The sequence below is a fragment of the Pteropus medius genome, unplaced genomic scaffold, assembly GCF_902729225.1.
Source record: "Pteropus medius unplaced genomic scaffold, Ma_sr-lr_union100, whole genome shotgun sequence".
In the NCBI taxonomy this organism is placed as follows: domain Eukaryota; kingdom Metazoa; phylum Chordata; class Mammalia; order Chiroptera; family Pteropodidae; genus Pteropus; species Pteropus medius.
Window position 1 is genome coordinate 8,163,006 of NW_024350924.1, and position 21,617 is coordinate 8,184,622.

Here is a 21,617-nt window from a genome sequence, read left to right on the forward strand (position 1 = left end):
TATAAAAAGTTTCTCAACATTATTGATTATCAGAGAAATATACATTTAAATCACAATGAAATACACACACCTCTTTTTTTTGTTTAAGTAAAAAGACCGACACGGATACAGGTGAAGATGTGGAGCAACCAGGGATCTCCCATGGCTGGCTGGAACATAAGTCACTGTACCACTTTGGAAAACTGTTTGGCAGTCTATTTAAAGCTTGATATGTGTATACTCTATGATCCCACAATCCCCATCCTGGATATTAACCCAAAGTAAATGAATGCTATGTCCACCAAAAGACGCATATAAGAATGTTTGTAGCTCAGAGGGTACAAAGGGTCAGTTATGCAGGATAAGTTCTGGGGCTCTAATGTAGAGCATGACAACCAGAGCTGGTAGCACTGGGTTATATATTTGAAATTGGCTAAGGGAGTTGATCTTATGCATTCTCACTGCGCCCTCCCATCCCACACACACCGAGCAAGGTGAGGAACATGTTAATTAGCTTAGTTGTGGTGATCATTTCACTTGGTGTATGTATATCAAAACACCACATAGTACACTTCAAATATATACAATTTTTATTTTTCAAGTACACTTCCATAAAACTGGGAAAGATTATTTGTAAGCAGCTTCACTTGTGACAAGCAAAAATTTAATGCAACCCAAACATCCACCAATAGAATGAGTACATAAATTATTGACTATTTATATAATAAAATAATTCACAGCATCAGGAAAGAAAGAACCATTGTTCTATGCAACACGGTCGAATTTCACAGACATGCTACTGAGGGAAAGAAGCCAGACACAAAAGTGCACACACTACGTAATTCATCCGTATCAAGTTCAAACATTGGTAAACTAATCTAGGGTGATAGAAGTCAGAACAGTGGTTACCCTTGTGGGCCACTGACTGGGAAGGGACATGAGGAAGCTGGAGATGTTCTGTGACTTGATCTGGGTGACAGTTACATGCGTGAGCACTTATGTAGAAATTCATTCCATACACATAAGCTTTGTGTATTATACTGAATTTATACCTCAAAAAACAAAAGTTTTTTAAAAAGAAAAGTGTATCCTGATTTTATGTCCAACTATAAATAAAGTTACTTGGCTTTCCCTGCAGGCACTTACACAGCTCTCCTATCTCATTATGTCCCAGCAGACTTCCCCTCCCCGGGGCAGGCATATATTTGAGTACTCTTTGCATCTTGGCAGACACTGAGAACCATACTTACTTCAGGCAAGAATGGGAGGGCTGGGGTAGGGAAATTCTGCATCTGGGAAGTAATCCTGTTCCCTGCCACCCAGTAGAGAAGCAGTACAAGCTCAATAAATGTTTATGAATAACAACAGTCGCTGTTTGATAACATTTACCACACACCTTATACTAGGTGCTAATAGCTTTCCGTTTTCTTATTTAATACTTACATAACTCTACAAAGCGGTTCCATTTTTAGTCCCACCATACAGGTGAGGAGATGGGAGATTTATGGAACGTTGGTTAAGTTACTTGTCCAAGGCCCTGCGGATAGTTGGGTGGTGAATGCAGATCCCAACCCAGGTTATCTGAATTTAGAACCTGGATTCTAAGTCACTTGCTATGGAAGAAACGGGTGGTGTCCAGGTCCCGCCTGAATGTTATATCACACACCACTGAGCCCTGTGACATTCCAAGTACGGCTCAAGTTGTCGCGGTGGCCAGGATTGGCGACGGATTCCTCAAGGCCCTTAGTCCCACTAACTGCACACAGGTGGTTAACGGCGGCCGCAGAACCAACTGTGTCGGCCGGCCCTTTCCCCAGTGACCTCCAGCCAATTTGCTTGGAGAATAGGGAAGGTTGTCCCGGCTCAGAAACCATACTTTTTTTTCTTCCCCCGACTTCAAAACACAAGCCGGAGGTAGACGGCGGCGCGGGGTGAGGGGGGGTGTCACTCCCCGCTCCAGGAAAGAGAGAACTAACGCAAAACTTCCCAGAGAAGCAGAAGCAAAACAGGCCTGAGAGATGGGAAAAGCCAGGAGGAAAAGTTACGTGATCATCGGGGGAAGCAGGGAGTAAGAGAGGCCGACAAACTCCAAAGTTGAGGGCCACCCCCCACCCCCGGCCCCGCGCAGCCCCTCTCTATTGCGCCTGCGCTGTGCGGCCTCCCCGGCACCCCGCCCCCGCCCGCCGCCGCAGGTTTACTCGTCTCTTGGCAACCATTCACCCGAGCAGCCAATCAGAGGGCACCGCGCGCCCGGCCCCCGCCGCGCGCGCCCCGGCGGAGGGATCCCGCGGGCGCCGGCCCCGCCCCGCGGCGCCCTCCCGCGGGAGGCAGGCTCAGGGGCGGGGGCCCGGGAGGTGGCGGCGGGGCGGGGCCGGGCAGCATAAGAGCGGAGGGGGCGGCGGCAGGACGGCTGACTCCGTGCCGCTGCCCGGGGGCTGCAGTGACCGCGCCGCTCCTGCTGGGGGCTGCCCACGCCGAGCACCTGCCTCAGTAGCCTCCTCTTCCGCCGCCCAGGTGAGTCCAGGGCCCCCTCCTCCAAAGGTGCGAGGATGCGGCGGCCCCGGAGGGCCCCGCGCTCCGCCCTGGGGGAGCTGCCCCCGCCGAGCTGCGCTCCAGCCCTGGCCGAGCCGGGTGGGGCGAGGGGCCGGGAGCGGAGGTGCGGACAGGTGCCGGGACCCGGTACTCCCTTCCCCCGCTGCTCCCGCGACGACGGTGGCCCCCGCGCCCCCGTGGGCCCGGCGAGCCGCTCCGAGAGGGAGCTGCAACTTTCCAGAGACTTCGGCCGGGGCTTGGCCAACTTGAGCGAGTTCCTGCTCCGCGCGTCGCCCCCGGCTGCGCGCCGGCCGAGGAGTGCGCGACGCGGGCCTTCGGCTCCGGCCCCGGCCCCGGGTCCGCCGGCCCCCGCCGCCCCGTCCTGGCGGGAAGCCTGTCGGGCCGCACCGGCGCCCCCACCGGCACGGGCGCCCCCACCGGCACGCCCACCCCGGATTCCAGTGCGGCGGTTTCGGGGCGCGCAGTCGGAGGCGCGGCGGTCGGGGGCGGGCGTCCGGCCGGGGAGCGCAGGGCGCCTCGCGGGAGGGTGCCCGGGGCCGGGGTTTTGAGGAGAGGGCGGGAGATCCCTAACTTTTCTTGGACTCACCCCAAACTGTGGACAGCGTGAGCAGCACAGTGGTCCAAGCGAGTGGCTTGCGAGCTGCGCTTCTCTTGCAAACTTCTCGGGAATACGGAGTCCGCGACCTGGTCCCTCCCCTTTCAGAAATGAAACTTGCTTACCGTGTCGACTAAAAGCCATGACAGGCAGTTGACTCGGCTAGCGGTGCCGCGGGTGGCGCAGAGGCGCCGCTGCCCCGGGCCGTGTCGCAGTACGGATCGCGACGGTGGGAGGGGAGTCGGAGGCGGGCGACGAGCCTGACCGGGACCTGTGGGTAGGCTGTGCACCTAAACCCGGAGCGCCGGCGGGCGACAAAGCAGAAGTGCGCTTCCTTGAGGCAAGGGGGGACTTCGGGGGAAAACGCCTGGCCGGTTTCTCCGGAGAACACGAGTTGACCCATCCTCACTAGAACCGGCTGTTAGGGCTGGACCCCGCGGAAGGGGTCAGCTCAGTCCCCTTCCTGGGACCTACTGCCTTTTTAACTTCCTTTTTACTTAGTTATTATTTTTTTTAATGGAGTTACAACATGCAAACAATTGAGTGCTTCAAGTGCACCTATTACTATGAAGACTAATTCTTTGTATTGTGACAGTTGGTTTTCAGAGTATTTGATAGGTGGGGTAGGATCTCTGACCTCCCCAGGAAATGAAGTTAAGATCCATCAATCCTCCTGAAGTAGACTCCTGGCGGCCCAGCTGCTCTCCGGGGTGGGGATGAGAGTGGCCATTGTTGGCTACACTAACCTTTCAACGTTGTGTGACTTGGCCAGGAAGCAAGATGAGGGCGGTAGGAGCACTTACCAGGAATTGTGCCGAGTCTTAAATCCCCAGAGGTATTACTGAGGGGGTGAGACCTGCACACTCGACCATGCAGTTGAAGAGTGGGGTGGGGACTGGAGAATGCTGACTTTTCTCTTGGCTTTCAGGGAGGCCGTCTGAGCTGGACCAGCATCTGTCCTTTGCCATTGCTGGTGAAGATGGAAAACTTAATATCTCTGGAGTCAAGCTTTTACTTGAGATAACTGAAACCTTATGTCTTAAGGTATACCCATATCTTTAGCGCACCCTTATTCTCAATAAGGAGTTTTTAGAAAGGTTTGGGTATGTTGTATGTAATTGTCCAGATAGTGGTGGGGAAAGTCCCAAAACATCCAAAAGCTATTTTTTCTCTGCCAGGATTCTAAATTGTTACCCAAAACAATTGTTACCCAAAAGGTCCCTTATTTCATAGAGAACGTCAGTGTGTCAGTGTGTGTTCATATAGCTAATACCAACACACTTTATGTTGCGTTTCTTCTGCAACAGCTACCTTGTATCCATGGCTTCAGCTGGGTAACTCCGAAGGGAAGGATTTGGCTCTGAGCCCGTTTGTCAGAGTGGGTGCGATTTAGATTTAGCCAAGTTCCGGTGTCTCCCCCTGTTTATTTTCTCTGCTCTACTGCCAGTGCACACAAGGAGCTCACCCAGATCCCATCCCGAGTCGCAGAAGCTCACCCCACATCTTCCGATAGCGCCCCACTTAGCCTACATCCCCAGTGTCCAAGGCCGGTGCAGACTGTGCCCCAGAGAACAGAAGTCCTCGTACTGGTGGCCGTCCAAGGACCTGCCTGGCAATAAAGAGAACTTCGCGTGGACTGCGGCGGCCTTGTTCTCAGTGCCGTAACCGGACACGTTGGATACAAATTTAGAAAATGACATGGTTATTTTTTTTTTTAACTGCCCGAGTAGGTAGCACCTTGTCTTCATCTTTGATGTGCTGTGTCGTCACTAAAAAATGACAATCCAAGAGCCCTGAATGGATGTGGTAAACCATTTTTGTGGTACCGAGATAAGTTGTGGAAGCCAAGACTAGTTTTGCAAGTTAAGTTAAACTCGTGTTGTCTCTGGATTTCTTGGACTCTGGCCTTTATCTGTTGTTTTGTAGAGGTGCGTGGGGCGGGGGGCTAGGCTAAGGGGGAAGCAATACAGCGCCTTAGGTGTTATTTGAGATAAAACGTTACTCTGGTTAGATAAGCTTCATTGCTTTTTTTGTGTTGTCACTGAGGTTAACAAGGCAATATACAGGAGTGTGTCTGCTGTCTCAGTGTTTTGACTGTAGGACGTTAAATTGGCATAAGTTGTGTTTCAGTGGAGCAGACACCTCTGCGTTTCAAGAAACGTTCACGTGTTTAAAACCACCGGAGCCCGGCAGAGATGCTGGTCTCTTGTGATGCTTCCAGGACTCCTGGTCTCGGGCTTTTTTTTTTTTGTCTTTTCAGTACATGCATTATAAGGAAGCTTATATTTGCAGTTTAAATGGTTTAGAGGAAGGATCTTTGTGTAACCCAACTGTGTAAAAAGAGCTTTATGAATTGTTTAGAATGAATAGATTTTATACAGCTGGCCCCTATAGCTTGCTCTAGAACCGACTACAGAGCTTCTTGAAACGAGAGAAGAAAACTAATATAAACAAATAATTGTTGGTGTTAAGCAGCAATCGTGTGGGATGTGTTTAGTCTCGAAGCCTCCTGGGGTCTTCGTCACTAAACCGCTTAAACTGTTTACTTCCTAGATAGCAGTGACTGAGTCAGTAAGGAGTTAAGTGCTTCCTAGGCCTTGGTCTGTGCCAGGTGCTGAGGAGGCCAAGGGAATGGTATGTGAAAAGGCCTGAGGAGGTGCTCTGGCTGCCGGGGGAGCCAGGTCAGCTTCACAGTGTCCTCCAGGCACTCAATTTTCTCTCGTTTGTCCTGGCCGCCTGCTCGTGAGCCCCTGGAAGGTGGGTCTGTGCTTACTGCTGAGCACCGAGAGCAGGGCCTGCCACGTGGGAGGTACTCCTGGGAATTGGACACAGCACCCCGCTGGCATTCGACTGTCATCGTCTCAAAGACGGAGGCCTTCTTTGAGTAGGTGTCGTCCCGGTGGGCCAGGGTGCTGGAACATTTTACATCAAAATCTCCTAGCCCGAAGTACAGGGTGGTTTCTGGGCCTTTCTCTAAGTGGAGGCCTCAGGGCTGTAGGTTTGGAGCTGAGGGGCAGTGATGACTAATTGGTCAACAGCTGAAACCCCTGAAGCTGTTGACCGGCTCCCTTCAAGCACTTCCGGTCCAGCCGGTGCTGCCCACCGGCCCCAGCCCCCCACACACGCTCGCGCAGCCTTTCTCCCCGCACACCCACTCGGTTGCCAGTTCTGCTGATTCTCAGTCTTTTCAGTTTTTTGTTTTCCACTGCCATCACTGACCTGGTTTAGCGCCCTGCAGACAGCAGCTGGGTGAGAGCGTCCGGCTCCTCCCCTGCCTGGAACACACCACCCTAACTTAAGGGAGCTGCCTGGCCCTCCAGAAGCCGAGGGAGCGTCTTGTCAGGACCTGTGCCTTCTGACTTTCTGTTTATTCTTGACCTCCTGCGAAGGAGTCTTCCCAAGGCCCTACCTTGCCTCAAGGGACACGTTCTCAGATGTTTGAACTCCTTCCTCACCACCCTTTAATTCGCCTCTGCACCCCTCTCAGAGGCTTTTGTCTCACCTCCCCTGAGGGTCTCCTTAGCCCATGCCTCCCCTCTCCAGCGCTGCTTTACAATTCTGCCTTGTGCCTATTTTCTAGTTCTTTCAAATTTTATCTTCGATTGGATGAGCACAGAAAGTCCCATATCTGTCTCCACGTTAGCTCTGTGTGAACAGCTTTCGAGAAGAAAATTTTCCATGAGTCTTTAACTGTCCCACTCCCTCGGGTCACCATAAGCTGCTCTGACAGTGCTTAGCCCTTAGGCTGGCGGGAGAGGGGGCGGTCCTCCACCTCTCCTGGCTGGCTGCCCCTGACCCCAGAACACATCCTGTTTGTCTGTCCCTGACCTGTGCTCGCCATAGTGAAGAGGTGCCGTTAGAACCACCGCAGCCAGCTGATCTGCACTGCGTCGGCCACTCTGCCATTCATGGAGAGTGGCCGTGAGAAGTGAGTGGGAAGGGCACTGATCCCGAGGCAGAGATGAGGGGGACACTGACAGCACCTGCCGCGTGTCCAGGTGCGGGTCTGGGGCTGTGCGGCTGCCGCCTCCCGTGCCCAGGCCCTTCGCGGTCTGTTCCCGCCTCCTCCCTGCTGTGAGGACACCTGGGGTCTGGTCCTGGCAGCACCTTTGCCTCTTGAGGTTTCGGTTTCTTCATGGTAATAAGGACAGTAGACCAGCGCTGTCCGATAAAAATATGAGAGCCACAGTGACGTTCCTGGTAGCCGTCGTAGAAAGTAAAAATAAGCAGGTGAAAATAATTTTAATAGTTTTATTTAATCCATCCTATCAAATAGCATTTCAATTTGTAATCAATATAAAAATAGGAATGAGATACTTTCCTTTCGTTCTTGCACCGAGGACTCGAAGTCCAGTGTGTATTTTACGTTCACAGGGCATCTCAGTTTGGACTTGTCCCATTTGCAGTGCCCAGCAGCCCCGCGAGGCTTGTGGCTGCGGGAGGGCGGCGCAGGTCTCGACCGTCTCTAAAGGCGTTCGACTCTCGAAAAATTCTGATTGTACGTGTGTGTGAGGCAAGAGCTAGCAACACAAGTTATGGAAGTGTGAGCTAGGACGTGCCCTCGACGAGGGCAGGGACCCTTGTCTCTTGATTTCTGATGGATCGTAAGCCTCTGTAACGGCCCTGGGAACATAGTAGGCACTCAGCTAAGTGAGAGAGCGACAGGGAATTCTGCCATCGGGGCTGACTTACTGATAGTCCTTCACCCCCAGAGTCACACCGGACCCTAGAACACAGGATGTTTGATTTCTCATCCCATGCGTGTTTTTTGTTTGTTTGTTTTGCCGTAGCTTCTTAGAGAATAACCATAAGGTGATGGAATTTAAAAAACACCGCAGGTTAAGTCTGGCAGAGGACAAGGACTCCAGCCATAATTCTCAACAATTAAAATTTGAAAATGTAGTAGGTGCCTAATGATAGCAACATGTGACTTGGTCAACGCTGACTTAATGGTAATCTTAGCTACATTTGTGGCTTATATGGCTCTACACATGTGAGAACACCAGAGACAGGGTGGCTTGGCCACCTCAGGCTCAGTGAGTACAGAAATAGGTACCATCCAACAGTTTCGCCCCTTCACTTTAATCCCACCCCTCCACTCTGCCCGCCTGCCCAAGCTTCTGTTCTTGGCAGCATCTATGATGTCGGAGGGACCGCTGAACCTGGGGGTGTTTCCCTCGGGCCGCAGACCCAGAGGTCAGGTACCTGCTACACAAAGGTAATTCCACGGGGAAGGATGTGAGCCGTGTGGCTGACGAGCATCGTGACTGACGTGGAGGCCTGCTCAGGCGTAGACGCACGTGAGCAGGGTGTGCGTATGTGGCCACAGTGTCAGAAGTGCTGCACCTGAGCAAGTAGGAGTTGCTCGTGCCTTTCCTGAGAAGGTTCAGAGGTGTCGCTAATGACTAGACAGGACCGTGGTGGACAGAGGTCCTCATTTGGACAGCGGACAACTGTTCAGAGCTCTAAGCTGGTGAGTTCAATGGCAAAGTAGCTTGTGGAATCAGCCCTTAAACCCTGGCCATCAGCCCTTAAACCCTGTGGGTCGTCTGTGACCCTGATCATTACAGTAAGTGGTCTCCTTCTAGGAATCGTCTTGTTTTTCTCAGTCTGGCCAATCTCTCAGACAGGCTCTGGGGATCTTTGAATGCGTTCAGGCCAGTAACATCTCTGATTTAGAAAGAAGCATTTGGTGGGAGGGAGTGGGGCACCCAGTAGCAACAAGGATTATTTCCAGTTCAAGTTGTGTAGTTAGCACTTAATACTGCTGACACCTTGGAAAAAAAACCAAGGCTTCTCTGCTTAGCTCACATCTGATGGTGTCTGTGTCGTGACCTTGCTGATATTTATGTTCGCAACGATCTCGGCTATTCCTTTAAGCGCTTGAACTTCTGTGGTGTCCTCCTCACAGCGTGCGGGCCAGTGTTTTGATTCTGTTTCGTAGCCCCGGCATTATCTCTCCAGCCACACTTGCTGAAACATCCTATTTTGAAAGACAGCTCAGAAGAGCTTTCTGTTTGGCGTCTCCTTGGGGCGGGTGTCCGTGGACGGGGCCCGTTCGGTGATAACCATGCGGACTGTGTCAGCATCAGTGGGGAGGGCGAGCTCGGGAGGGCCCCTCAGACCCGAAAAGCCTGGCCCGGTTTCTGCTTTTGTCCAGGACCTTCTCTTCCTTGAGCGCAGGCAGCGGTTGCTGTGGGAACCTAACCAAATTTCGGGGGCTCTGGTAAACATCGGTGTGAAGTGACCAGGAGAAGGCTGAGAACCCTAAGAAAAAAGGTTGCGACCTGGATGTGATCAAGAGCAGAGAGTGAGAAAAGGCCATCTGCGAGGTTCGCTGTGTCGCCGACTTGGAAGTGTTTTCTCTGGGCCCAGCTTTGTGGCATGTGGCGGTTATTTGTTTGAACTGAGGTAGAACGTGTTTGTGGGTGTTTGAGTGGGGAGCTGTAAACACAACTTCTTGGAAAAAGTAAACACAATACATGTCTTTTTTTTTTTTTGAACAAACAAGGCCTTATTTTATCTGGTTCTATGGCTCTGGGTCCTCTACTAATCTAAATTCTTATTCCGTGTACAATAAACACAGGTGTGAGCCTCAGCTATCTGTCACTTCTCAGTGTGTTTGGGGGCTGTGGAGAAGGCTCCAGAATGCCGCCGCCTCTCTGGTGGTGGGCCTGGGGCCCTGGTGAGGGGGCTGGCAGCTCGCGGACAAAAGGCCTCCTCAAGCTGTCTCCTGGTCCTAGATAACGTCTGGCCTTCACCCCTCCAGGAATTCAAGGAGTGAGGGAGGCTCTCTCTTCAGAAGGCCAGACCCACCTTTCCGCCGTCTTATCTGCTGCTGCATGTCCCCAGGCCACGGTCACTCAAAGCGCCTGGCTCTCTTCTCGAGGGTGAAGGAATCTCAAGGGTCAAACTGTACACAGGTGGGAAAAGTGGCAGGTGTTCAGTCCCAGGTCCAACATGCACGCGTGGGTCAGCCTGTGCCAGGCTGTTCCGACTTTCGGCCCTGTCCCAGCTCTCCTTCCCGTGCCAGCCGGTGGGGTCCTGGCCGCTCCTCGCAAGTGGACCTGCCTTCTCTGCCGCTCCAGTCGGCTTGTCTGTTTCCTGGAGCTGATAGAGTTGCCCCCTCGTCTGCAGGGAGTGTCCTGTTCTGTCGCGTTATCAACAGATGGTCACTCCTGATCTTCCAGCCACCAGAGCGAATCCTGGCAGCTGTTCCTTCACTCCGTGAACAGAGAGCCTTGTGCCTTAGTTCCCCAGGCCAGGATCAGCCCATTCCTAAAATCTCCCTCTTGTGCCATGACTCTTCCCGCTTAGGCTTGTCCAGCCAGCGGACTGCGCCAGCTTCTTCCACTCCCGGGTTCTCCCTCTCCCCGTTCTGGACTCGCTTTCTCTCAGGTGGCCGCTGTCTTGCAGCGTCTTGGAGCTCCCTGGGGAGAGGGCCTTAGGCCTTCGCCTCCCAGCCATTGTTCCTTTAAAACAAACAGTATTACTGCCCGCGTGTCTGTGCTTAATTACACTCAGTTCCCGGCTCTGCCAGGCCGCCTGCGCCCCCAAATCCCTGGCGGCGTTGGCGGGGGGCGTCCCTGTGCTGACAGTCGTTAGACGGTTTAGTTCCTGATGCTTCTTCCTGCCTCGTTTTCGGCGCCTGCCATGTGGCCTCTCCCCACTCCGGAGCCTTAGTGTGTCTCACCAACTTCTTTCCCACCATCTTGTAGAAAAACCTTTATTCCTTCCTCCCTTCCTTCCTCTTACGCCTGCTGCTTCCTCCAGCTCGTCCTCACACCCCTGTCCCCGGCCCGGCACAGCCCCCAGGTAGCCACTTCCCTGGAGCCTCTTCCGTCCCATTCCTGGCGCTCGCCAGGGGCATGTCCTTGGACATCCTCTTTGTTCCCCCGTTTCCTCATCTGTAAAGGGGGTCACAGCATCTCCCTAGGAGGGATGCCGAAGGAGTCCAGCAGGTCTGTCCAGATACAACCCTTATGGCTCTGTCTCGCTGCCTGTTGGGGATGTTGTCAGATAGCTTTCTGAGGCTCAGATTAGGGTACCTGGCTAAGCATCCAGTCACATTTGCTGTCCCCTGACCACGGCTGTGGCCACAGAGAGAGCCCTGAGGGCTCTGCATGGATCGGCACCTGCCTGAGTATCTGAGGAAGCAGCAGAATCAGCTCCATGGGAAAAGGATGTGGGTAGGATGAGTAAGATGTTTACATGATGAAACAGCCAGTGTGCATCCCCACCGAGAAATGCGGTGTCCCACACTGCGGCCGGCGCGTTGTCTCCTCTGGAGCCTGCCCGAAGGCCACCGCGAAGCCACCTTGGTGTCCTCAAAGGTGACCACTGACTCCTGTCCTTTTTGCTCAGCAGGAGTCTGCAGTGGAGGGTGATCGATTCCTCAGGCGTTGTGGTGAGGGCAGGGGGCAGGGGGCAGGTAAGGGGCCACCGTCTCATCGTCAACAGAAGGCCGCTGTCGCCTTTGTTGGACAGGACCACGCAGATCTCTGTTTTAGAAACGATCACTCGGAGCAGCGAGACCTGGTGGGAGTTGTCGCCATTCCCAGAACTGAGAACGCAGACTCCGGATCCAGGAGCTGGGGTCAGTTCGCGTAATCTTTCCTGACCCTTTCTCCCTGATCTGTGGGAAAGGGACAGCTGTCGCTTCCTCAGAGTGCTTGTGAGGTTTAAATGAGAATTGATGTGAAGTGGCTCACACTGAGAGCTCTTTCGTTTGCTTTTACACGCACGTCTACACCTTCGTTTTTCTCTGGAGAAAGGGAAACGGACCCAGGGCTGCGGTTCTCGTGCACTCAGCAAAGGGAAGGGGCGGGATATAGGGTTTTATGACGCGAATTGCCGTCCACTTTCGCTTCCGCTTAAATTCTCTAGGCTCTTACGTGCAAGGAAACTTCTTTGCTTAAAGCGTTCTGTGTTGTTGGCGGAGGAGAGGAGTTTGGGGAAGAGGCCAGCCTCGGGCGCGCGGGTCCCCTCGTGGCCAGGAGCCAGGGACAGCAGGCGTCCTTGTTTGGCGTGCACATCTGCCTGAGTCTCGCTCCCTAGGTTTGGTCTCTTACGCTGGCTGGAGATTGTTACTAGGAAGATCCAGGCTTTTGAGGCATCATCCAGTGACAGAGAAAGAGAGTTTCGTCGTCGAGGGAATGCTGAAACGCAGCAGGGGCAGAGGCAGAGGGTGTTGCTCGGTTGTCTCTGGGCCTTGTGGAGGGGGCTGTCATAGATGAGAGGCACAGTGCAAGCCTGAGCATTCCCATGAAACCGTGGGATGACAGCTTCTAGAGCTTTCAGGTTAAATATCGCAGGCCTGGACTTCATACGTACCGTCCATCTCCACATATACTGGGACTTCTGGGCGGTGTCCATCTAATGCCAGCTACAAGTAGGAATCGGAGTTGATTTGACCTCAGCCCTTGACCTTGAGACCTGGAGGTGTTATAAATGCTCTCAGCACTCTCATCTCCAACTCGTCCGTCTCGCTCGTCCAGCTGGATCCCCTCACGCTTTCGTGGCCTCTGTCACTCTTATTCCTGGCATCTGGATAAGCTACGAAGCAAGACTAGAAATAGCTTTTTTTCCCCTGCCCTCTGAAAAGGCTCAAACATAAGTTTGCAGATCATTCCGCCTCGAGGGGCCCTGTCCCAGGCTGTGGGGAAATAGAGGTAAGTTAGACATCAACCTGTCCGCAGGGAGCTTGGCTTAATCGTCTGGCCCAGCTCGTCTCTTCCTCCCCACTTTGGTTGCTGTCTCTGCAAACTTGTGTTCTTTTCAGACGTGTATTCTACTCTCCTGGCACAGCCACATGCTAGGAGTAAAGGAATTCGAGGGTACCTAAGATAACCGTTCATCACGGGTCAGGCACTGTGGAAGATTAGCGTGAACCGAGCAGGACATTGGTCATCCTCATTCGTAAAAAGGTGCCTGAATCGTCAAATCAGTGAGAAATCATGGTTTCCACCTTTCGCAATTTCTTCTGTGTAAAATACAATGACTCTCCTTCTGAGACAGTAAAAGGAAAATCAAACACTTTTTTTGAATTTATCAGGCTTCAACTTTTTTTCTAGTCATGATTTCGTTAAAATTTTTTTTAAACTAGAATTCGCCTTTAGCCAGAGCCTTTTGTGGCCTGGGAATGTGTGTTTCGTGTGATTCTTTTCTATGGGGATTATATCAATGTCGATTTCAAGTGGTTAATTAAAATTAAAGCCATACGCCAAGCTCTGGTGTGTTCTCTAAGCATTAAGGGCCTATGACTTGGATTTATTCTCATAATACCAATGTTTGTCTAAGTAACTGGAAAATATACTTTTGCTCTTTGAAGTTCGGATGGGCGAGGGTAACGTGGAAGGCAACCGCAGGCAGCTTACATTCCTGAAAAAGCGGAGATGGCGTTTATTAAGGTTCGTGGGACTGTATCTAATGATCAAGAGGATTATGTGAGGGTAGTGATGATATGTCTGAAATGAGAAAGAGCAATTCTTGTAAAACTATGAGAAAACGTTTTTGGATAACAGACATAGACTGGGACTGGATGAGATGGCTCATCCATTATTTTGAAAGTTTTGGGTTGTATACGCACAATGAACGCCTTAGTAGAAATTTGACTAAAAGTCATTCTGGAGGAAAAATAGTCCCTCCTCCCTTGCCCACTCTGGAGATCAGCATTTGAGGTCTGGAGGTGGGAGCTTTTAAGTGTATTTGATTTGGGCACATGAATATGGGTATGGCGGGCGGGAGGGGCCGGGAAGGAACTGAAGGAATCAGATAAGGTGGCAGATGAGTAGAAGGCTCATAGGGGAAAAGTTGTAGAACGTGGTTCATAAGATTTTAAGATCTTTCAACATGCACAGATTCTAACCAAAAAAAAGGATAAAATAAATTTTTTTGTCCTCTATCCCCCAGCCTAGAGGTGATAGTTGGTGTAGGCTGAACTGTCGTGTATCTCACCAGAGATGCTTCTGATTGTATAAGCAGAGACTTGTGCTTTTACACACAGTTTTGCACTTGATTTTCTATTCATAAATCCTGACGAGCATTTCACGTTCATACAGATAGGGCTGCCACCATCCTTTTGGACAACTGCATACATTTGTATACTGCAGTCTACATGTATCAAATCACTTAACCTCCTTCTCTTAATGACTGCTTGCAGCTGTATAAGTAATTCTCCAATGAATAGCCTTGTGCACACTCGAAAGCATACCCATGGGATAAAGTCCAAAGTAGGCTTCCTAGAAGTAAAATTGCTATGTCCAAGGGTAGGTCCACTGAGAATTAGAGTGCCACATTATTCTCCAGAGAGATCCCACGGGCAGCGCACGCAAGGCAACTTTGCCAGTTCGATAGGTAAAAAGGACACGTCGGAGTTTTCATCTGCCTGTCCCTTAGCATCAGGTTGACTGTGTTTTATGCACCTGAGTCACTCTGTTCGTGGCCTTTGACCCTTCTGTTAGAATTCTAGTATTTCTGGTCTGTAGGAGCTCATTATTCACCACGGAAGTGAGGACTTTGCCTAATGCTACAAATATTTTCCTTGGGATTCTGACTTCTTTATGGCGTTTTTTTTTTTTACCATGTAGATATTTTAATTTTGACTTTTAGGTTTTACACGATTTAGAAAGGACTACTTACTCTATGTAAGTGTATATAAGTTCCATGTTTTTTTCTAGTACTCTTAGAGTTTCATCTTTTATACATAAGTCTTTGATTCATCCGTCTAGATCTTAGTTTGGCACAAGATAAGGAGCTACCTTTACTTTTTTAAAATTTAGATAACTATCCAGATGTCTCCATTTTTTTCTGTCTGCAATTTTGTAATGTCTACTTTCTCATATGCTTAATCACCTTATGTATTAGATTTTATTTCTAGATTTAAAAAATCCGGTTCCATCGATTTGTCTGCTTTTCGTGTCAATACCACACTGTTTCAATTCTTGTGGCTTCATAATCCCTCTTGTGGGGTAATAGACGTCATTCTTATTTTTCATAACTTTTCTGCCTGTTCCTTCCCCTTTTCCCATGTGAACCTTACATATTTTCAGTCCAAAACAGATTCTAATTTTGAATCTAGTACAAGTTCAGGAATTTAGAAATATATGAAAATTTTCATGCATCTGTGCCTTTTCCGCCAGGAGGAGGAGTAACAGCTTTCGCAAGATTCTCACTGGTATAGATGCCCCTCCTCTAGCCTCGCGAAGCCCCAGAGGTGGGAGTAGACCAGACTCTACCTATGGATGACTTTTTTTTTTTAATAGTTCCTTAAAAAGAAAGGCGTGAGTCGAAAGTCATTCCCGTAGCTGTTCTCCTCTGCAGCATTACTGAGGTTCTTCCTGGAGATATTCGTAAAATTAATCGTTCCTTCTATTCCACCCCACCCCCTGCATCTGCTGCGACTTCTCATACCTGTATGGGACACGTGAGCCTTGGAGACACAGTAACGGGTGATGCACAGGGTAAAGCAAGTTGTATGTTTATGGATCAAATACCTTAAAGCAAGTTGTATGTTTATGGATCAAATACCTGACCGAAATCTGTTACCAAATCATAGTTTAACAGTGGCTCAAAACAAAACTACAGTCATGCCTTTCTGTAATCATTTGAACTTAATTGTGCAGTGCCTTGTGTAACAGACACGAGCATACTGCAGGCGTGTCATAAAAGGGGCACAAAGAACCAAGTGTCCACAGAGCCTGTTAAGAAGAAAACTCTGCTGTCCCCAGTCTGACTTGAAGCCAGCCGCCAGCCACAGCAAACATTGAGTATTTCATGACAAGCTTTGTCTGGCATCCCGAACTTAGGATGCTTGGGCAGTATGATCTAGATAGTTCAGGGCTTTTTACCATTGTCCAAAGTGGCTCGGAGGGAGACTTTTATCTTCCGCTTGGCAAGTGTTTTCCTGTAGCGAGCAGAGGCACACGCATCCCCAGTCCGGTCTTCCTGGAACCCGGCCTTTGCATTGCCAGCTTGGCAAATGCCATGCTGATGGGAGCCTGTGACTGGCTTCAGCGGAGGTGCCCGATGGCCAGAATAGTCAGTTGGCCGGGTCTTGGTGACATGCTGTCTTCCAGCCAAGAGCTAGTGTTCCCTTTCAGTCGGCTTATGTCCCTCCCCAAAAGTGAGCTCTTCTGTGGCCTTCCTGTTGACCTCGCTCAAAGGACACTCCTTTCTCCTGCCTTTGTACTACATTTTCTACCACACACAGCCTCGTATCGATATACCGTGTTCTCACGCGCCTTCCTTGTGGCCCAGCGCTCACAGACCGTCCTCTGGCACCAGGGCGGGGCTAGGAAGCCAAGTTGGAACCTCAGGACGGCACACGCTGGATGTGCTTTCAGAAGCAGTGGCTTCCCAGGGATGGAGCTGCAGAGGTCCCTGGGCTGAGTTTTGCATGTGTCCATCAGGTCAGAGCGGGGAGGGGATGGGGGAACTGTCTGCCCACCGCGCTGCCCGACGACGGCACCTTGACCTGTTGTTTGGGCTCTACGTCCAGCTGGCTAATATTCGACCCATGTGGATCCACAGGCCCCTTGGCTTGCTAACGTGTCACTATTTGTTTTTATATATTAGGATTTCCAGGAACCTTTTAGTTTTCATTTTCTGAAAAGCATGACTTGGTTGAAGATTACTTTGGTAGCTTTGTGTCTATAGCAGGTGAAGCGGGAGAAGTGATGCTTTTCTCCCAGGACCGAGTGCCAGCTTCCTTCTCTTTAGGCAGCTTCAAGTCATGTTTCAAACTATGGTCGAAAGATTGCCCTCCCCTGAGGCAGTGTCTCGCATCCCGTGGGGCCTCCTTGCTGGGCACAGCCGCTCCACCGCAGAGCTGGCCTCACCCGCTGTCAGCCAGGAACTTGGTCCAACAGCTGCTCGATCTTACCCTGCTTAACAAAAGTGTTTGTTGTCGGACAGAACCCCCTCCCTTCCCCGCCCCCCACAGGGAAAAGGACGGGGTTCTTGCTGACGGGACATCCATGTGCTGGATTCTGGCAGGACCCATCTGACTTCCTCTTCTTGAGGCGGTCGCAGCCGGGAGTTGAGAATTCATCCACGCGTGGTGCGAAGGGAGTCTTTTCTTGTGGATCCTGTAGGTTCTGGGTGTGGGCGTTGAGTTCAAGGTGCAACAGTTAGGGAGCCCAAAGCCGGAGAGGTAATTTTCATAGAAAACAAGGAAAATCAGCAAAACCTGTAGGGCTCCCACCGAATTATGTTACGTGCAGGTTACTTGGTGTAACAAGTTCGTCTCCTTCCCTCCGTACAAACCATCACACTGCCCCCCACACCCCCCTCATGCAGACGACATAAGCAAACCAACCCACACAGAACAAACTTGAGAAGTTGTCAAATTCGATAGAGGGTAATCTTGTATGTTTTGTCCTTCCTTCGTCCAGGCACTCTTCTTTATGTATTTACCTCATTTAATCCTCTCGGCAACACCCAGCAGTGGCGTCATTTCCCGCTGTCTTACAGGAAAACGTCCGCAGAAAGATCAGCGTCTTCTCCGAGTCCCTCGAGCTGCTTCGCCATTAGAAGCGAGTCCTAACTCTCTTTCTCACCCGCTCACTTTCAGTGTCCCTGGCAAGGACGGCCCAGGATGGCAGAGGAGAGCAGCAGTACCAGGGACTGCGTGTCCTTCAGCGTGCTCAACTGGGACCAGGTCAGCCGGCTGCACGAGGTCCTGACCGAGGTCGTGCCCGTCCACGGGCGAGGCAACTTCCCAACCCTGGAGATCACTCTGAAGGACATCGTGCAGACCGTCCGCAGCCGGCTGGAGGAGGCGGGCATCAAGGTTCAGGACGTCCGGCTGAATGGCTCTGCAGCTGGCCACGTCCTGGTCAAAGACAACGGCCTGGGTTGCAAAGACCTGGACCTGATCTTCCACGTGGCCCTCCCCACGGAGGCGGAGTTTCAGCTGGTCAGAGATGTGGTTCTGTGCTCCCTCCTGAACTTCCTGCCGGAGGGCGTGAACAAGCTCAAAATCAGCCCCGTGACCCTGAAGGAGGCCTACGTGCAGAAGCTGGTGAAGGTTTGCACGGATGCCGACCGCTGGAGCCTCATCTCCCTGTCCAACAAGAACGGGAGGAACGTGGAGCTGAAGTTCGTCGACTCCATCCGGCGTCAGTTCGAGTTCAGCGTAGACTCCTTTCAGATCATCCTGGATTCTCTGCTCTTCTTCTACGACTGCTCCAGCGGCCCCCTCTCCGAGCACCTGCACCCCACGGTGATCGGGGAGAGCGTGTACGGGGACTTCGAGGAAGCCTTCGACCACCTGCAGAACAGACTGATCGCCACCAAGAACCCCGAGGAGATCAGGGGCGGGGGGCTGCTCAAGTACAGCAACCTCCTCGTGCGGGACTTCAGGCCCACAGACCAGGAAGAGATCAAAACCCTCGAGCGCTACATGTGCTCCAGGTTCTTCATCGACTTCCCAGACATCCTCGAGCAGCAGAGGAAGCTGGAGACCTACCTTCAGAACCACTTCGCGGAGGAAGAGAGGAGCAAGTACGACTACCTCATGATCCTCCGCAGGGTGGTCAACGAGAGCACCGTGTGCCTCATGGGGCACGAACGCCGGCAGACGCTGAACCTCATCTCCCTGCTGGCCTTGCGCGTGCTGGCGGAGCAGAACATCATCCCCAGCGCCACCAACGTCACCTGCTACTACCAGCCCGCGCCTTACGTCAGCGATGGCAACTTCAACAACTACTACGTCGCCCAGCCCCCGGTTCCCTACAGCCAGCCGTACCCTACCTGGCTGCCCTGTAACTAACCTCGAACCTGAGGGTTCCACGGCGGGAACCCCCGTAGGGCAAGGGCTCTCAGGTAGGGGAGCCTCCTTCTAGATGTAGGTGTTTGGCTTTTAAAGGGGAACTCAGCTCTGATTCTGCTTTTTTTTTTTTTTTTCTTTGTATACCCATTGGAATGGGTCTACAGTATATCATGAGCCAACCCTAAGGGGACCCCGTTATTCCAGTGCCACTTTGGAAAATGCCGTGGGAAGTATGACCTATCCACATCTTTCCAAGACAGACACTAACGTGTCGCGTCCCGAACACCAGCACAGGGGGACTCGAGCTCTGTGCGGTAATCGAGATTGGGGGCCGGCGGTGCTCGGGCAGTGTGTCAGACGTGTCGGCTCCTTGTCTTCTCACCTGAGCCTGGAGTAGCTACGTTGGCCCTCACCTGGGAGTCTCAGTTACATGCAGGTTGTGCTGATAGTGTGTTTCCTTGTGTCAATTTCAGTCAGGCAGAGCATGGTAAACATGAGGGTGCTCCCGTGACTTACTTTTTGTTCCAAGGACGACATCGCTGATGTTTATTCCCTGTCAGCAGAGCTGAGGATTTCTTTCATCAATAAACCAAAGCCGATAGCTGGAGGATTGAGGTCTGGTTGCAAGTGGTTTATGGTTTAGATGCTGTGCTATCACAAGGAATTGTGTGAGAGATTGCTGAGAAGAAAAAAAAAAAAGACCTTTTCTTGAAATGTAACTTGAAAATAAAATAAAATGTGGAACATAAAGTTCAAATAGAATCGTGGTGGTGGTGGCGGGTGATTGTAAATAGGAGGCGTGAATGTCCAAATGTTTTTTTTCTCTAAGGGATTATCATTGAGCGACACTTCCTTATCCTCATCAGTCCATCCCGTCCGCTTCGCTCTTCCTGAGGATTGTGCTGAGTCTGCTGCAGTCACTGCAGTAGGTGACACGGGAGGGTCTTCCCATGTTTTAATTGGAAACCCGTTTTGGTCACATTCCAAGTATGACAAGCTGTTTTTCGGGAGTCCTTTGGCTGAGTGTGTGTGTGTGTGTGTGTGTGTGTGTGTGTGTGTGTGTGTTCGAGTAGCAACTTCCTCCTGCAGGTTGTTTTGACAGCAGGTGAAATTCAGGGATTTCAGTGGAATGGAGTGACCTGTGGAGTGATCTGCTCCTGTGGGCAGAGTTTTTGGGCTTAGAATTGCTCTAGGCTGGAAACCGCTGTCCCCATGCCATGCGTGAGGTAGAGTTTTGTGTCCGGTCGGGCCTCGAGTGTGTCAGCAGTACCGAGGCTCCTTGCAGTGATCAATTCTGATGTATTTGGGGAAGACTTGAGTGAATGAATGAAGACTGATCTTTCTTATTCTGGTAGATTTGACTATGTTTGTTTATATTCTGCACTTTAGAAGAAAAACAGTGTTAATCTCTAGTCCAAAGCAAGCTTAGTGAACGGGAGACTTCTAGGCGTCTGTTGCTTTGCCGATAGATTAAATAAGGGATTTCGTGTTTTGACACTTTTTGTGGGATCTCTTAGAAAGCATCACTTTAGGGCGTCAAAGGCAAAGAGACTCCATATTGCCAGCCAGCTTGGTTTCTCAAGTGATTTAATCAAGCCCATACTCCTGATTTTAAATTTCTCCTGTGGTCGTAAACCCCCCAAGCCCTGGGTGAGTGCTTTCTCCTGCTTTAAGCAGCAGAGTTACCTTAATGCAGAAATGCTTGATAGAACATGAGTGGTTTACCTTTTTCTAAAGATTATATATTTTCAGGTTTTTTTTCTAGAATGTTATGTCTTGGTCTTCTTTAAAGCAGATGGGGCATGACTGAACCCCAAGGCTTCACTGGGATCCAGGCTGTGCTGCAGTTGGTGACTAGAAGCCACTTCTTAGTGTGACCAGCTCCTGTCTCCCTGAGAGTTCTATTTGAATTCGCTGGCTTTGAGTCAAGGCTGGTTCTACATGGGATGGGAGGTGGGGTGGGGTGCTTCAGTGTTAAAAGGGGGACAATGAAGAGTGAATCTCAACTTTACAAATGACGTGGTCATCCATGACCTTAAAAGACTGCCATTGTGGTCAAATGGCAACACGTTTGCACAAAAATGACAGGTCTGTTTAACCAAAGCTTTGAAATGTGCTGAAGCTGCCAACAAAAGCACTTGCCCGCAGAAGGCATGCCGCCTCTGCTGGGAGGCTCGGGGATCAGGGTGACGAGGCTCCAGATGAAGGTGGGATCAGAAGCGCATCGAGTAATTAAATTTCCAGTTTGTCTTTAGAGCTCTTTCTGCTCCCCTCCCCCCACCCCAACCCACCCGATCTGGTATTAGTCCTTCTTTGAGGGGTGAAGGCACAGAAGTTGCTAGAAATCCCCCACCCTCCACCCCCAGTTCTTTACCACGCTTCGTGATGGCCAGCTCGGTAGAATCTCTGCACCTGAAGTTCTTAGCCCAGCTGTTTTGGAGTTCGAGCATAGACATGTGTTCTGCACCCATCGGGGTAAAAAGCTGCACTTTCGAAACACCACCCTGGTCTAGTGGCGCCTTTTGGCTGCCTCAGAATAGACCAGGTAACCTTGAATTTGAGGCGTCTAGAAATTCTAGCTGAAACCTGCCTTTCCTTCTGCTCCCACAAGCACCAGTTGCTCTGAACTTGTACTGAGTCCAGCGGTTCCTCTTTTCTGTGTGTTGAGTAACATGAAACTCGGCAGTGGCCAAGGGCACCAAAGTTCAAGTGCAAGTT

At 51.1% G+C, this 21,617-nt stretch overlaps 1 protein-coding gene across 2 annotated transcripts; it reads left to right on the top strand.

The window, feature by feature from the left end:
* Positions 1 to 2,345: 2,345 nt before the first annotated feature.
* TENT5C (terminal nucleotidyltransferase 5C) lies at positions 2,346 to 19,656 on the top strand. 2 transcript variants are annotated; one of them, XM_039841318.1, is made up of 3 exons: positions 2,404 to 2,493; positions 4,056 to 4,171; positions 17,700 to 19,656. In XM_039841318.1, exon 3 carries the CDS (start codon positions 17,724 to 17,726, stop codon positions 18,897 to 18,899), a length of 1,176 nt encoding a protein of 391 aa, XP_039697252.1. In that variant the 5' UTR covers positions 2,404 to 2,493; positions 4,056 to 4,171; positions 17,700 to 17,723; the 3' UTR covers positions 18,900 to 19,656. The 2 variants fall into 2 exon arrangements, with proteins under 2 accessions (XP_039697254.1, XP_039697252.1); XM_039841320.1 differs by lacking the exon at positions 4,056 to 4,171 and having other exon boundaries at positions 2,346 to 2,493.
* Positions 19,657 to 21,617: the final 1,961 nt, after the last annotated feature.

Bases quoted from the DNA above. Each gene is read 5' to 3' on its own strand.
- TENT5C (XM_039841320.1), top strand. From the start codon at position 17,724: ATGGCAGAGGAGAGCAGCAGTACCAGGGACTGCGTGTCCTTCAGCGTG.